We start from the raw sequence: 17297 nt of genomic DNA on the forward strand, positions 1-17297 counted from the left end.
TGTTTGTGTTCAATGGGGTGGCAAGATGAGGCATGAATTATTGTGCTTATATCTTATAATATATTATTAAAGTTATAAGTGTATTGTTTTTTAAGTACTCCAAAGTTTATTTATTTGCATAAAATTTGCAATTTCTTGAAACACAGCAAACATATTTTTATATTCTGTTCTGTGTAATTAGAACATTCACTTAGGCATAAACACTTTTGTGTTCCTCTGACATGAACTGTATAACATACTCCATAATATTTCCCTGAAACATCACATATCTGGGAGAGTTAGTCAGTTTAATATCGTATTTCCTTTTGTTTAATATATGTCATGAAAATCCTTTCAGAGGTTCTGAAATTGTTACACAAGGACATAGGCAGACAGAGAAATGTTGAAGCTTATAGATGCATTTTTGTGAACATGCCTAATAAAGAACAGATTAGAAATCTCTTAGTTTGTGGTCTTCTGGTTATTGACACTGCATAGCATTGTAGGTGGTATCCAACATTCCTCCAGAACACAGCTACACAAACCCTAAGAACCCAAAATTATGAAAGCATTTCCTATTAGATACAAATCCAAAATACATATATTTTACAAGAAATGACCACTAACTCACATTTTTGTTTGTTACTTAAGCCAATATGAAATTGAATTTGCTATGGGTAAAGAAAGCATCATTCTTTGGTGGAAATGAAAATGAAGTGTGAAGTCAGTTTTATAAATTTGTATTTTTATGTGGTAAAGCATCACACAAGAATAGCGGCAGTTTCAAATATGATGTGAGAACATAATGGCATGTTTGTTCAGTGTGATGCAACTTTCAGGAGTAGGAGATAAGTGTCAAAAATTTATGGACTGAGGCAGTGTTACCAACGCCCCTCCCCTGTTGGTGTCAGTATGCTGCTTGCTTCTCGTGTAAGATTCTGAGTTCATCAAGAAATGGTGAGAAACAGCACTATCTCTTGAGACCTTCGTAGAAACACCTTGGATCACACTGAACATTCTAGAAGCTGATGTACACAACTGTAGGCATCTGATAATATGTGGTGAAGTTACAAGTACTATAAATATGAGATATGAGCTGAAGGTAACAGCCACTCTAGTGTAGAACTATCGTGCAGAACACAGACCAAGCAATATGAAGTCAGTAGAGAGTAGAATGGCAACCAGAGCTTAGAACAGTGTATTGTGATGTACAAGAGGACATTTCTACCCAAATAATCAGGACTGTGGTTTGTGGAACGTCCGGCATTAATCCAATAATTAATCAGTAATACTTGTAATAGCATGAAATAAATACATCTTGTTGGAACAACCCACTCTGTGCAATCGTTGATTACACCGCAGCACAAAAAGCTTTTTTGGGGGGGGCATTTCACACCTGTGGTTATAACTAACATTTCAGTATTGTGTAAAATTAAATTAATTTATAGACTTTTACAAGGTACATTAATTAAAATGCAAACAAACTCCACTCCTGTCCACATTTGTTTATCAGCTAGCTCCCTCACTCCTATCATAATCTCCTTTGTTTGATATTGTCTCCAACTACCCCAGCTATCTAACACCTTAAACATTACAGTTTTAAAGTTCACTGTCAAGTATGGTGAGTGCTGCAAGTAGATAAGCTCGGGTGGTCATAATGATCGGTTATGCCAGCAGCTTGTTCACCAAGGTTTGGCAGGTGACTCTTTCCAACTTGCATTGAAAATTTATTGTCCTCACTGGTGTTAAAAAAAATGGCCTGGTCCCAAATTTAGGGGATGTCCCCCAGATTTATTCTCATGCTTTTCTTCTGCTGTCTCTATACTTTGTTTGCAAAATCTGTCAGCATTTCTTTCTCTACTGGATTCATTACAGATTGTAGCTCTGGCTAACATGCAATAAATTCCTTCACTAGCCACTTTGCAGATTTCTGTGTGGTTTAAATGCATTTACATGCTTGCCAAAAATTTCCCAAAATTGTTAGCATTGTTTTGCTACACTACATAAGTGGTAATGAGCCGGGATAGCTCTGTCAGTATAGTGACTAGCTACGGGCTGGACGACCGGGTTCGATCCCCGACGGGGTCAGAGGATTTTTCTTCTAGCCTCTGCGTCCAGACCAGCTCTGGGGCCCACCCAGCCTCTACAATGGGTACCGGGGTCCTTTCCCGGGGGTAAAGCCGGTTGGGGCGTGATGCTGACCACTCACCCCAAGCGCCTGTACGGCACATAGCGGGACAAACTTTACTTTACTTTACATAAGTGGTTATTTCATGCCAAAAAATTTATATTTTAATGGATTATTTTTTGCAACCAATCTTTTGTACAGCTTGTTTCTGTTCGCTGTTTTGCACATGTAAAACTTAACCGTAAAGTACCTGATACAGTAGGTAATTTAGCTTCCAGTGACATGTAATGGAAACAAAAAGAATACTGTAAAAGCATCAATCAGATTCACTTGTGATTCTTGCAGAAAGTATGTAGTAAATTTTACACATTGAAAGTATAGGTGGTGTTATTTAATTATTTGTGAATCTGAGTTACAACATTTATTTTGTACCACATCCAACCCAGAACTGTAAGAATTTTTGTGTGGAATGAAGTAACCTGGAATGGAAATATTTTTAATGTGAATTTGTATTTCCTGGAGGGTCAAAGGTCAGATTCTGGATATATCAGTTTGTGTTGAGATTTGAGGTTTACAGTCAGAATATGTTTCATTAGTTTTTATTATGTTTCACCAGTTGTTTGGAAAAGCACTAATAGATATATGCAAAATTTGCCATAAGGCCACTAAGGAGGCACAATTGACTTCTCTGTGGCTAACAAAAGCAATTGTTGAATATTTTATGACTTCTAACAACATGCATTGTTCATTTTACAGCGGATCTCATTAATAAGCAGTTTTGCTTGTTCCTTGTTTCTTGGTAACTATGCACCTATAGACTATGCAGATGCTTCTGGAATGAACCTAATGGACCTGCAAACAAAGGAGTGGTCACCAGAGATTCTCCAGGTTTTGTTAAATGTTCTGAGTTATTTGTACATAGTGCAGTATATACTCACACGTAATCTCGTATGTAGACATGTACAGAGCAGGGTCCTTCGAAGTCACTGAGTAAGTCAGAGAAATTCCTTTCCTTTTATGGAACCCAAATGTTTATCACGTGCCAGATGAATCGAGTCCCCACCCTCTTTCCATAAGGTTAATTTTAATAGTGTCCTGCTGTGTATGCCTAAGCCTTCCAAGTGGTGTCTTACATTCAGACTTTCAAAGTAGAATTTTGTATTCTTGCATTATCTTTTCCATGCCCCAACATTCTCATCTTCTTTTCATTTGATTAAAGAAAAAGACCACTTGATCTTAAGAACAGGTCACTTGTTTCCTAAACTTTGAACATGCTGCTAAACGCACTCACTCTATGGTGCAGGAAATTCTTTGAAAATTTGATTGTATACTCAACTTGTCAAAGAATGGCCCACTTTATTTATGGAACCTGAAGATTCATTACCGTGTTCACAAAAGCTAGTTTTAATTAGCCTGACTAGCTTCTTAGGTACACCAAATTCAAGCAAAATATTGTAAAGAACTTCTCATTTAACTGAATCATAGGCTTTTGTGAAGTCTATAAATAGTTGATGGACTGTCCTATTTTACTCCCACTTTTTCTTTAGCATCTGGCGAAAGTAGTAAATCTAATCAGTTGTAGATCTGTTACAACGGAACCCACACTGATGATCCCCATTAGTTTAGTTGGCATATGGAGTCAGCCTTGCCAGGACAGAATGTTGGATAAAATTTTGCAGACATGATAAGGGGGAGATTCGTCATTAATTATTACAGTCTTATCACCCTTCTTATGAATTGGTACAATAATAGATTCCTAGATGTATGTATATCTATCTGCATAATACCATGAACCCCATGATTATTTAACACCTGGTTAAAGATATTTTTCCACCTATTCAAAACCCTGCAGGTACCTGCAAGCAAAGAATCATTCTCATCTTTGATATTATTAACTCTCAGTTGGTAACCTTTCTTAAATTAATTTATGCCTTTGTATGAATCTCTGATATTTTTGTTTTTGTAATTAGTTTCGAGTTCATTAATTTTGTTTTTCAGGTATTCCCTTTTCTTTTTCCTAAGTGTTCTACTGGTTTCACATCTTAAATTTTGCAGATTATCTCCATTGATTTAGCTTGGGTTTTGCAACTATTGTAATTTAGCCTGCTTCTGTTTGTCTATTAATTTTGAACACTCATCATCAAACCATGGTTTGCCATACTTTAGTTTGTGATATCTTATATTTCCCTTGGCTGAGGTCAAGATATTGTCCCTAATACTTTCCCTAGCACTATTAATATCCAAACTGTCATCTAAGTTCTTGAAAACTGCAGATTTATAGGAGATTTCTAACTGGTACCTTCCCTTAACTCCTATATCATTGAGCTTCTTCAAATCAAACTTTTGCCATGCTTGTTTACTTACTGAAAGTCTCTCCCTTAATTTTTCCACTACCAGGTAATGGTTGGTATCACAGTCTGAAAGATCTGACATCTAATATACTGGCATGTTGTTTTTTTGTAAGTTAAAACATGATCTATCTGATTATGTGTGACACCATAAGGAGAAGTCCAAGTATGTTCATGAATGTCGTGGTGAGGGAATGTTGTGTTTTTACAGTTAGGTTTTCTGAAGTTGCAAAATTTATTTCTCTGACCTCATTATCATTACTAACTTCATGTAGACTTTCCTTACCAGTAATCAGTTTAAAAGTGTCCTCCCTCCTACCTTTGCATTGAAATCTCCTAGCAAAATTTTCATATGGTACCTAGGGAGCTAGTAAAATACCTCTTCTAGTTCTTTGTAAAAGTTATCCTTTGTGTCAGCATTTCTGTCCTCATTTGGGGCATGCACATTCAGTACAATGATATACCAGTGACCCTTTAGAGGTACATACAACATCCTGTTACAAACAATTATGTGTGAGAAATCCTGTCCCTAAGTGGTGATTAACGTTTCCTTTTCCTTAGAAAAAATGTACAATTTTCTGCTGTATCCCTCCCCTTGCCACCTTTCCATCTAACCTCTTGTACTCCCACTACTGACTTGATTGACCCTATCCTGTAGAGACTCTTAATATGCCAAGAAATCAGTCCAGGTCCGAGGCAGTTTAGGGTTTTCATAACAAAACTACGTTTTTACAGTGAGGGGTTGTTAGCCTAATGCCCTGCCCCCAAGCTGGGTTACCACCTCTTGTTGGTTTTCTGTGACTGTTTATTCAACATATTCACAGCTGCCTTCATATCTGGAGGCCTTTCCCTCCATCCGCAACCTGAGGATGCACCATTCCATCATGACAAGGGACCCACTTAACTTGGCTATTGTGTAGTATCCTAAACTATAGTGATCCTGTATCATCATTTGAGAAAATTCCATATTTTAACTGCAGATACTGTAAAGTTTTCTGTTTTGTAACTTGGGACCTACCTCCCAAAATATACTACCCAGACTTTTAATGTTTCATTCTGTTGATCCTCCTGTCTATATCAATACCTCATCCTGTCTATTTCTGAATCCCATCATCTCTCACCATTCTGTTGACCTGACATCTGTTTATTTTTCTAGTTTAAGTTTGTAGTTAAAAGTGATATAGTCTTTGGTTTTTCCAAAATGTCTGGTCCCATTTATAGTCATCCCATCTGTATACAACAGTTATGTCTGGAGACAAAAATTTTGTTTCTGTTTACAGATTTTTATGACCTTTAAGACATGCACTAAACACAAATATACTAGTTACTGCTGTGCTGCTGCTGCTGTTTTTTTTATCCAGACTGTCCAGAAAAAATTTATAGTACCATAAATTATTTGTTCCTCCCATCTTGCCATTTAATCCTGTCATTTTTGATTCAGTGCTCTGCAACTCCCACTTAACCGATTATTTGTAAATAAACTGAGATACTTTGCCTTGATTGCCAGAATATTGTATTGCAATCAAGAATGTTCAGAAACAAGGAGATGCTTTGTCTCCATTGCTCTTTAACTTTGTGTTAGAATATTCTATCAGGAAAGTCCAAGATAGGCAATAGCGTTTGCAGTTTAATGGCACACATCAGCTATTGGCATATGCTGATGATGTTAACTTATTGGGTGACAATTTAAATACAATAAAGAGGAGCACAGACATTTTACTAGAAACTAGTAGAAAGGTTTGCCTGGAAATACATTCAGAAAAAACTAAGTACGCGTTAGTATCCCATCAGCAGACAGGCAGGCAAAATCATATAAGGGTGGCTAATGAAATCATTGAAAGTGTGACAAAGTTCAGATACTTGGGAACAACAATAACAAATCATAATGATGTTCATGAGGAAATTAGGAGACCGTATTCCAGAAATGCTTGCTGCTTTTCAGTTCAAAATATTTTTCTTCTCATCTGATTTCTAAGAACCTAAAGATCAAAATTTACAAAACAACAGTTTTGCCTGTTTATATGGGTGTGAAAAATGGTCTCTCACTCTCAGGGAGGAACATATCAATAGATTGCAGATGTTTCAGAATAAGGTGTAGTGAAGGATATTTGGGCCTAGTGGAGAAGAGGATGGGGCAAGGAGACAACTGCATAATGATGGGCTTAAAAAGTTGTACTCCTCCCCTAATATTGTCAGGGTGGTAAAGTCAAGAAGAATGAGATGGATGGGTCACATGGTGTACATGGATAGGGCAAGAGGTTTGCACCAGGCACTGGTCGGGAAGCCTGAAGGGAAGAGACTGCTGGGGAGACCTAGACGTAGATGGGATGATAATACCAAGCTGGAACTCTGGGAGATAGGAGTTGAAGGTGACTGGATTTTGTTGGCCCAGGCCAGGGACTGGTGGAGGGCTTTGTTTAATTCGGTGATGAGCCTTCCCGTTCCGTAAGCCAGATAGTTAGTTAGTTAATGATTGTGAGACTGAATAGTTGCTGCATAACATAAATGATGGTGTCTTGTCAGTAATTGCTGCTGTATACAGAGTGCTGTTTAATGCATGCATACCCCCCTTAATTTGTAGGTTAGCATGATGTATTTTGTGTTAGTTGTAATATGTTGTTACAGTTTAGCATAGTTGGTGTACAGATTTTTGGTGGGACATGTACCCCCCCCCCCCTCCCAATTACCACACACACACACTTGCATGAAAATGATATTTTGACTCTCAGGGAGAATTATTATTACTTTCATTGCTCTCCTTTAGTAGTTTTGGCTCATAAGAGGAAAATTTTGTGTTTTGTGTTGGGTATTAGGCCTTAGAAACAAACTGTAAACAATAAACCAAACCACAGTTTTGCTATTTCTGAACTGAACCTTTAAAATTCATGATTGTGCCTTGAACCTGATCCAGAAGTTTATTAGCAAATGGTTCAAACCAGTTCACAGTTGCTCTGACACCCTTAATGTAACACTGCAGACATAAAAGTAACAGAATTCAATTCCTTTCTTTACCTGTTCCAGCTACAGTTATTTTAAAAAACATCATGAACAATGTAATCTGTGATGTAATGTGCTCATATTCCAGTATTTATGCAGATAATTGTGAATGCTGTTGTCATTATTTCTGCTACTTAATAGAATCAACAAAATTTCTTAATATTGAGGACCAAAAAGAGTCAGCCTGAATTGTATAAATCTTGCCAAGATTGCTCAAAGTACAAATCCACTACAGAAGTCACAGTAGAGACATTCTCAAATGTGGGATTTATTTTATTCCCTCCTAGTTTCAGTATGAAAGGGAATATCTTACAGTACGTTTTAATTGTGAGATGTTATGAAATGTTTGACAGTAGAAGACAGCAAAGGGGCCACAGATGCTGTGCCATAGCACAAGCAGTTATTTGCCAGCTTCTTACCCTGGAGGCTGGGGTAGTCCATGTGGGACTTGAAAGGAAAATTTGGCACTCAGACAAGATTTTCTCTGAGACCTTTCATTTTATACTGTCACTATCATTCCATCAATGCTGCATATTTGCTCATGTATCATCTGGCTGGGGGAGGGACAATGGTCCAGTTATGACCACAGAATCACATAATTAATTTTCTAGTTTATATGTCAGTGTGCAGCATTCCTAGTTGTCATTTAAATAATGATTCAAAGAATTTCTATGAAAACATTATGTGCTCTTGATTTTTGATAGTAAGTTTTGTAAAAATATAACATGTAAGCTTTCTAGGCATTTGACATTCTTTCATGTAAATTATGCATTTGTAGGTAAAACAAAAGTGTGTGTAAAAGAAATTGCTGTTATTCTCAGTAGGGTGGTCGTTGTTCAGTAATCTCTCTACAAATTATATATGCATTGTAATAACCTCCAGTTTACAACATGGTAGACACAACTTTTTCACACATATCATCTTTTAGCATACTTTGTCTTTCATGAGAAAGTCAGTTTTTCTTGGCTCTCAGTTACTGGAGTAGGACTGTGCTGCATGGAGTTAGCTTTTCTAATGTTACATTTATATAAAGTCTTATGTTTACTAGATTTTGTGAATTGGTTCAATCTTGTTACCAAACCTTTTACAGTTCTTAAAGAGCTGAACTGGAACAACCAGAATGTAAGAATAGTTTCTGAACAGATCTTTATTTCACATGGTTCAATGACCTGGGATACCTGACCCATTTTCAGTCATCTGTAATGGGTAAACCCTTATTGAATGGCAGTTGTCAGAAAAAAAGTGTTCATAAATTTGTTTCTCTGCTGTTATGTTTGCTTGTGCAAAGGTCAAATACAAATATATTTTTAGGATAGTACCTTGGTTCTTAGTTAAACACTTTCATTTATTAACGTTTGAAGTTATATACAGTAATTACATGTAAAATCAGTTCGGGTGTTATTCTATACTGATTAGAAGGGATGGATGCATGGATTTTTCTGTTTACATAATGAAACAATGTTGTGTGAAGTGATGTTTATGTGTGTTGTGCCTCTGATCCTCATTTCATCGCAGGTGTATCTTTATACTTGCTTTCATTCATTCATTCATGATTATATTTTTTCATATTAATTGTCTGTCTCCCTTTAATGTTATAAAATAGTGGAACATAGTGACTGCCTTATACTGTATGTCTTGTGCCTGTTGCTTCATTGTTATGTAGTGAATTCACATTTTTGCCTGTAGCTCTTGTAATGTGTTTCACACCTACACAATTGAACAGATGGATTTCAGAATGTGCTGAGTCAGTTTTTAGTGATTTTAAAACAGTGGTCAGTCTGATTTTCATTTTTTTAATCCACTATTATGTGGAAAAGAGAGAGAGTCAAATTTTAGACATAATGACCTTATGAAGTGAAACATGAAGTGTTTTCCAGTCTGTAATTTCTTTTAAATGAAGCAAAGTCATGGCAAATGAACAGTAGCAATTTTGACAACTGACTTATGGCATCTTAGAATACAACAGGCATCAGTATCCTGTATAATTATATTGCCCTTATGTTATTAAAATACATATTTTTGTTAAAATATATGAACAACACATTTCCAACAAACATTGATAAAATTTTCAGTTTTATTTTGAAACCGCAGCATGTTTGAATGATATAACTCTCCAATATTTTTATGTCCAACTAATGAAAAATAATTATCACACTTCCTTGTTCTTTGTTGAGTAGCTAGTAGCCATTCTGTCTAGTTTGTCACCATAACCCATGTGCCAACTGTAGTATTCAACAGTGTCAGGTATATGACCTCTCCCATATTTATCACAGAAGTTGCCTTCTGCTGATTTATGAACAGTTTCTATATTGAAAATTCAAACAGTGGTGTTGTCACTCCCCCCTCCAGCATCCCCACTACCTCATCCCAAACAGTAACTAGGTGCAGTAAACTACAAACATATGATTTTGTTCAATTTCTCAAACTTCTGATCACACTCTGGTCAACCCATAAAAAATACCTTATACCCTGACTTTCAGCAAATGATGAACATGAGCTGAAAACTGTAAACACATGAGTGAAGTATTGTTTCTTCCAGCATCTTTTTAGTATTATTTTTTCTGGTTTACATTCAGATGCCATTGACAGGACCCTGAATATTTGACAATGTCATGATGATATGACTGAATCTTGACAGTTTTTCAGTGAAATTAGTATCCATAATGATTAATAAATCATAGTTCAAAGCATAACTGAATACTGTACAGAGCAAGATTAAAATTACAGTGTCATAACTGGTATAAAATTGTTCTATGCAAAGGGTTACACATGGAGATAACATACTTAACAGTGCAATGTGTAGATGATAAAGGTTTATGTCTCACAATATAATTTCTTGAAGGATTTGCAGTTGAATAACTTTTTAAACAAAAAAGATGGAAAAATGCACCTGTGGGTTGTCATTACATAGTTCTGTCTTGTCCATACACGACATCTTTCTGCTCCCTAAGCATTAAAGTGAATTTAAGTAACACATTTTAATATTATAATAGAAGCGCTGTGTTGAGTTCATATAAAAATATACTATACCTCAGGTTCAAAACACGTAAGTAATAATTTTGGCCTAAAAGTAAAGTAGTATTTAAAATTGATTTATGTAAATGAAACGCTAGGTGTTCCAAGTTATATGATAGAAGTGTTCTCTATCAAATTTCATTTGATTTTGTTAAAGGAATAAAAACTGTATGAGTCCATTTATGCTGATATTAAAGTGGCTATTAAAATGGACCAATAGAAACCAAAATCAAAATGGTTTGACAAGGTTTAGTGCAAGTCTGCTATGCCAGGTTTGAATGTGGTCAGTTGAGTAGTGTGGGCACTGTCACTAGCATAAGGACAACAGGAATTTGATTGGTGATTTTTTTTAACCACACCTTACAAGAAGTGCAAAGTTGCTTGTGTCCAATCTTAATTCCATCAAGTTATCAGGACATATGTAAGTAAAGCTCATACTTGAACACAAAATAGAAGCAAGTGTTATTTTTTTTTTAAAGTATTAGTCAATGCATATGTAAATTGTGGAATCTTATAAAGTAACTATCATCATCGATGAAACTGTACGTGAAACTGATACGAGACACAAGGAAGGCTGTATGTACTACCAGCAGTTATAAGAGGATTTTTAAAAATGTGAAAGTTACAGACTTTGATTATGTACATTCATTTTCTTCTTTCTATAAAGATTTCTTTATAGAAGGGGGAGAGATTTTGACTGTGTGCTAATCCATTATGTAATCAGATGCACAGATTGTATTGCCTGCTAGATGTAGAGTAGTGAATGTTATATGTTGTGCATTGTGTGTTTTCAGGCAGTAGCACCTGATGTAGAAGCTAAGCTTGGTACCCCTGTTCCTTCATACACTAACATAGGTCCTGTTTCGAAGTTTTACGTAGAAAGATTTGGATTCAACCCTGAGTGTAGGGTGATTGCATTTACGGGTGATAACCCTGCTTCACTCATAGGTAACAACTTAAAGACAAGTTACAAATTAAATAGAAACAGAAGGAAATATGAACCTCAGAGGAATGCTGTGAATAAGGTCATGTAACAACAATTTTAAGAAATGTGTTTTCTTTGTTTGAAGTAGCCTTTCTGCATAGTTTGATCTGTATTTCAGATCACTGATTTATAATTTCTGGAATGTGGGAAGTGTGGATAATAAATTATGTTATTTTACAAATTGAACTTTTGTTACCAGATTACATTCCGTGAAATGGTTTATGGGTATTCAGATAATACATCTTGTATGTTGCTCCACCTAAATGATGTAGATATTTATAGTGCCCTTTATATACTGAAAGGATTAATAGCTAATTTTCCTTGTTCTCACTGTAATGGGAACTGAGAAAATACTTAAGCTCAGACATTTTAATAAAATCTACTAAGACATGTTAACACTAAAACCTATCAGTGGTATAATCACAGATATACAGTATTTAAGTTTGTTATTTTGTATGTTGAAATTGTGAATGAGGTGGGAGGATAACATTTAGGTGGATTTTAGGGAAACAGGTTATGAGGATGGGAAATTGGCAAATATTGACAGTGTTAAACATTTTTATTTCCACCACCAGAGAGTGGGTTTTGTAATATCATCTGTTCTATATATTTGCATCTACAAGAATACAGTGACAGTGAATTATCTACTGTTATATGTATTGGGGGGGGGGGGGGGGGGGGTGAGTGGTGCTAATACTATAATATAAATTAAGATATATAAATGTTATTTTTGTGAACTTATATCTGTCTCCTTTGATTTGAGCACCTTACGACTGCTATACTACTAGGTCATCATCTGGTGACAAAACAGTATTCCTCATTTGAATAGAGATTGGCTAAAGGTTGCTGTCCCAAAAAGTGTAATTGTAATTATGTGGTGGGGCTCTTTCACATTTGTTGGTCCTTCTAACAGAACTTCATAGGCCACACTTTTAAGATAATTGAAGATTGCAGTCTTCTGGGTTATTGCACCATGTAGTCTGGTAGATTTCCACCAACGTTTCAGAGGTCATACTGCCTCTGTCATGAAGGTGATGTTGCACCAAGTAGTCTGGTAGATATTATTAACCAACATTTCAGAGGAGCTCACTGCCTACATCATCAGGGTTATTTTGTCATTAAAAGTTACTTGAAGACATCCCTTACCTTTCCCAATAATATACTTCACCCATAGTGTCATAATCTTATCCACTGTGTCGCCGTTAAAGGCATGTTGTAGTCTGTAGTGTCCAATTTTAATTACTTGTGCTACCAGTTAGTCATATGGAATAATGCCAGATACATTTTTCCATTCAGCATTCTGATGTAATTGTTCTCAATCAACCACTTACAACTTACAAGCCAGTGTTTTTATTCTCATTACAAGGGATATGTTGTTAGACCCCAGGGTAAGGGAATAAGTCCTAGGAATTCAGGAAATAAAATGAAGTTTACTGATTTTACCAAAGGTTTATATAGTTATAATTATCCAATTAACACTTGAATGTTGGGCTGCTGGAGTGATAGTTTTATTAAATTAGGTAATATAGGCTATAAAGTAGCAATTGTGATTTTGATGTAATTTTTGAACTTACATTGCATTACCCTTGCATTAGTGATTTAACAGCAGTGCATTCTTTTATTTTCCTTACTTAGTAAAATTTTAGAAGTGTGAAGCATGTAAAACTTGAAGTGCACTTGACATTACTTATTATGTATGCATGAGTAACAAAAAAAATTCTCATTAGTTTCTAGTACAGTGATCAAATCATACAGGATGGCTTATAGCACACAAGGGAGGGATGAGAAATTAACACAACATTTTAATCAGAAAATATGAATAGAAGGGGCAAGATGGAAAATTTAGGCCCAAATATGAGGATAATATTAAAATGAATGGGGTCATCTGTCAGGACCTCAGAATGATTGAAAGAATTTGAGAAATTGTTTGTGAATTACAGAATGCATGCAATTTGCGATAAAGTATGCACTTTAAATGTCTTACTTTGTGGGAATTTTGAAACTAGTTACTCTACTGTGACAGTCCACCAGCGCATTGGTGTATTTTAGTTGGGGATTGGATTGCTGTGCACTGAAGTCTTCCCCACTCTCAAGGTCTGGCCCCTGCCAACTGTTACCTGATCCCAGGAATTAAATCACTGATCAAAGAACAGAGGTTCTAGTCGGCACAGATTGTGTAATAGGTTGTGATAGCTGTTTAAGAAGGTTGCAAGTAAAGGTCTGCTAGGGTGTTTTCAGAAATGTGTGACAGCATAAGGGAACTAGTGTGAAGGTGTTGTGCAGCAAAACCAACCATGAAGATGGATACTTTCACATAGGCAGTTATTATGTTGCTTGAATCTAGTGTTTTTCTTTCTTTCTTTCTTCACTGCACTAGACTTCTTCCTTTAATCTTCATCATATGGCCTTTAAATCTGTCTGATGGGAAAACATCCCAGTTGAAGGTGGTGGTTGTTCATGGTGATGACGACTAAATACTGTAGTTGCAGTTTTAAATATTATTACACTTATACTGTTTGAGAAATGTATGATTACTGTACCTCTTTTTTTTACCAAGTGTTTACAAGGTGCTAAGTAATTATTTATCATGCAGAATTTCTTGATAATTGTGGCATTGTTGCAGAAAATGGTATTCCACATAGAACAAAATTTATTTGTGAATGCTTGATTAGTGACAACATCAACAGAAACTTTTCTAAGGGAATTGAGAATGTCCTGAATAATTGAATAATTCAGCATAAACTATTTCCATGTGTGACCATGAAATTGAGTTTGCTGCCTGTGTTGTTAAAGTTAAATATTCATGTTTTACAGGGATGTGTTTGAAGAAAGATGATATAGCAGTAAGTTTGGGAACCAGTGACACATTATTCCTGTGTCTTAGTCAGCCCAAAGTTATTCTTGATGGTCATATCCTCAGCAGTCCAGTGGATAAAGATGCATATATGGTTCTCTTGTGGTAAGTATTGCAGATAGTAATTGTACCATAGGTATGAAATGTGAAGCAGCAGGTTGGTACTTGATGAATTTCAGTTATTCACTTCTGAAATTAGTTCTTAGGTATAAACAAGGAAAAATGAACATTGCTTTTCAGAATTTCATTTTAATTGTATGTCATAAAATATCGTCACAATTAGGGTTCGGATGTTCCTAACATGTCATATTTTTATTCTATTTTCATTCTAAACTGAAATTAAACACTAATTGGGTTATTTTAATGACAATTAGACTGTTTTTATTTTGCATATAAATGCATATTTAGGTCATTTTTATGTGTTTGGTGATATTTGTAGTTAAAGTTATATTTTGAGGATAAAATTCATATTTTGGGTATAAACTTTTACTTGTAACTACATTTCTCAGACACTTACAGTGAATCCCTATGTGAAATGATGGCGCCTGCCAACTGAACAAAGTGAACAATGAGTAGTTCAAATTTTTCTTGGAGAAATACAAGACTCAGTTAATTTCAGATGAATCAACTCTAAGGATAAACTATGTACCTGCCTGTTATGAAGATGTTCTGAAAAGATTTACATGTACTGTAGGCAACAATAAGATTTGGGTTTTGATTGATGAAACAACAGATCTCTGTGGCAGATATGTAGCGAATGTCATTATTGACATGCTCTTTGCTGATCGCGCTGGTGACTTATTCCTTCTTGATACAGTAAACCACTCCTCTATCGCTGTAATTTTCGATAACACCATGAAACGTTTGTGGTGTCTCAAGTTACAAGACCATATTGTGTGACAATCTAAGAAGATTTTCATTTGAGACCTTGAAAATGCAAATCGATATATATTGTAATGCTGCCAAGAAAGGAGAATGAAGAAAGGTACTTAATATTTTGAATTTTGTTTATTTATTTATTTGTAATTAATAAATTTGAAATGAATGAAAGGCTCTTTCTTAAAATTTATCTCATTTTTATAGGAGCACGTATACTCAACATCTGATGGTGATCCAAAACGAGGCATTTACAACTTAAAGCGACTGAGGTTTTTGATTAAAATTGCTAGGAAATCAAGTAATGTAATAGTTGCACATGCATATGTAAATAAATAAAAAGTAAAACTAAAGTTTGTCCCACTATACGCCATGTAGGCGTTTGGGGTGAGTGGTCAGCATCACGCCCCGACCGGCTCTACCCCCGGGAAAGGACCCCGGTACCCATTGTAGAGGAGCCTGGGTGGGCCCCAGAGCCGGTCTGGACACAGAGGCTAGAGGAAAAAATCCTCTGCCCCCGTCGGGGATCGAACCCCGGTCGTCCAGTCCATAGCTAGTCACTATACTGACTGAGCTATCCTGGCTCATATGTAAATAAATAACATGATTTAAATACAAAACGCTTTTTTTTAATTTTAGCTAATATTTTTTCGTAACAAATTAGGTCATATTTTTCTATTTTTGGGGGGCATATTTGCATGCATATTTCTCGGTTTTTTAGGTCATGAACATCCGAACCCTAGTCATCATCATGATCATCTACTACAGGGATTGGGCCTATTTGCCTGTTCCGGGACAGTTGCTCAAGGCAACTTGTCCTTATTAGTCTTGTAAGGTGCATTTGATTAGTGAGTGACAAACCCACTGCCTCTGCACAATTTCTACTTAATCCTGATTTTGACTGCCAGAGCCATCTAGCAGTGAATCAGGGGAGACATGGGTGAGAAATGGCCACTGAATTTTGCTTATGAAACATCTCATATCATGCTCATAGGGTTCTCTTACGTGCCATAAATCTACGACATGGTACAGTTGGCTTTACTTCCCCTCCAAAGGTAGTTGTGCTATGGATTTTTATCACCCTTAAAAATCCATTGACCTCTGTTGGGTTTGAACCCGCGAATCTTGGGTCCAGTGGTGAGCATACTAATCACTAGTCCATCGAGGATTTGATTTATGTTTATTATCCCTTTAAAAATCAGTAGAAACTACATGTCCCACCTGCTTCAGTAATCAGAAATTATTTACACTGTATTTATGGTTTTGTATGATTCTCAGAATAAGTAGGGAATACTTCCTTGAAAAATATTAATCATTTCATCTTTGTAATGCCAAGGCGTGGGTCTTTATTTGCACTAGGCTGAATTCTTAAATATTATTTTGATGAGCTTTTTATTCAGAAAGTTACTGAACAGTTATTTAGCTTAAAAAGTGGTATCTCTTAAAAGTTTCAGTTTTTAAGAATGGAAACAGATCAGACTATCTAAACAAGACATATCAGTGAAGATGGATTGATAGGGGTGGACTTGTGTGTAGGGCTGCAAGATTTTACACCATCCTTCTTTTTCATGGTGCTAATTAAATAACTCAGTTTATGAGCAGTAGCCACAGAATGTTTACTGCCTGGGATACCGTATCACCAAGGCATGCAGAACAGTAATGCCAGGAACAATGAATATCAAGAGTGTCCCAAAAGTGGCATTTGATGTCTTATGTAACTCAAGGTTACCAGTTCAAACACTTTGTGTAGTACAAAATATAGACTAACATTTTTAAGTAAGACTGTATTATGGTTGTTGTGTAGGACTGAATAACAAGAATATGGAAGGCTATGCTTTCCCCACCATCAAAAATGGGGTTGGTGGTGATTTGTAACATTTTTTTAAAAAAACTCTGAATATCTCCAGCACAGCACCAACGGATGGGTTTACCCCAGAAAAGGAAGACATATTTAGCAAAATTTTGCTGACTTGCACTAAAATATTTTTCTTTGTAGGTACACTTTCCTTCCTTTCACAAACACTTAACACTGCCCTTTTCTATTGTCAGACAGTTGTATATTAATGTAGTCATTTGTACATACCTATATCTGTGAAGTACTTCCTTATTATGACC

At 35.8% G+C, this 17297-nt stretch overlaps 1 protein-coding gene across 4 annotated transcripts in view; it reads left to right on the top strand.

Annotated features, from left to right (window-relative positions):
• Positions 1 to 17297, top strand: part of LOC110838233 (xylulose kinase) — a 63483-nt gene that overhangs the window by 26581 nt on the left and 19605 nt on the right. For 3 of the 4 annotated variants that reach the window (XM_022081245.2, XM_022081248.2, XM_022081247.2), the window contains exons 6-8: positions 2864 to 2995; positions 11262 to 11415; positions 14267 to 14411. In XM_022081245.2, coding sequence (XP_021936937.1) covers positions 2864 to 2995; positions 11262 to 11415; positions 14267 to 14411 — 431 coding nt within the window. The remainder of the gene's footprint in view (positions 1 to 2863; positions 2996 to 11261; positions 11416 to 14266; positions 14412 to 17297) is intronic. The other variant, XM_022081246.2, reaches the window with a different exon arrangement.

Source organism: Zootermopsis nevadensis, unplaced genomic scaffold (assembly GCF_977971745.1).
Source record: "Zootermopsis nevadensis isolate Lab colony 2312 unplaced genomic scaffold, Znev_1.0 Znev_ptg000028l, whole genome shotgun sequence".
NCBI classification, from domain to species: Eukaryota; Metazoa; Arthropoda; class Insecta; order Blattodea; family Termopsidae; genus Zootermopsis; species Zootermopsis nevadensis.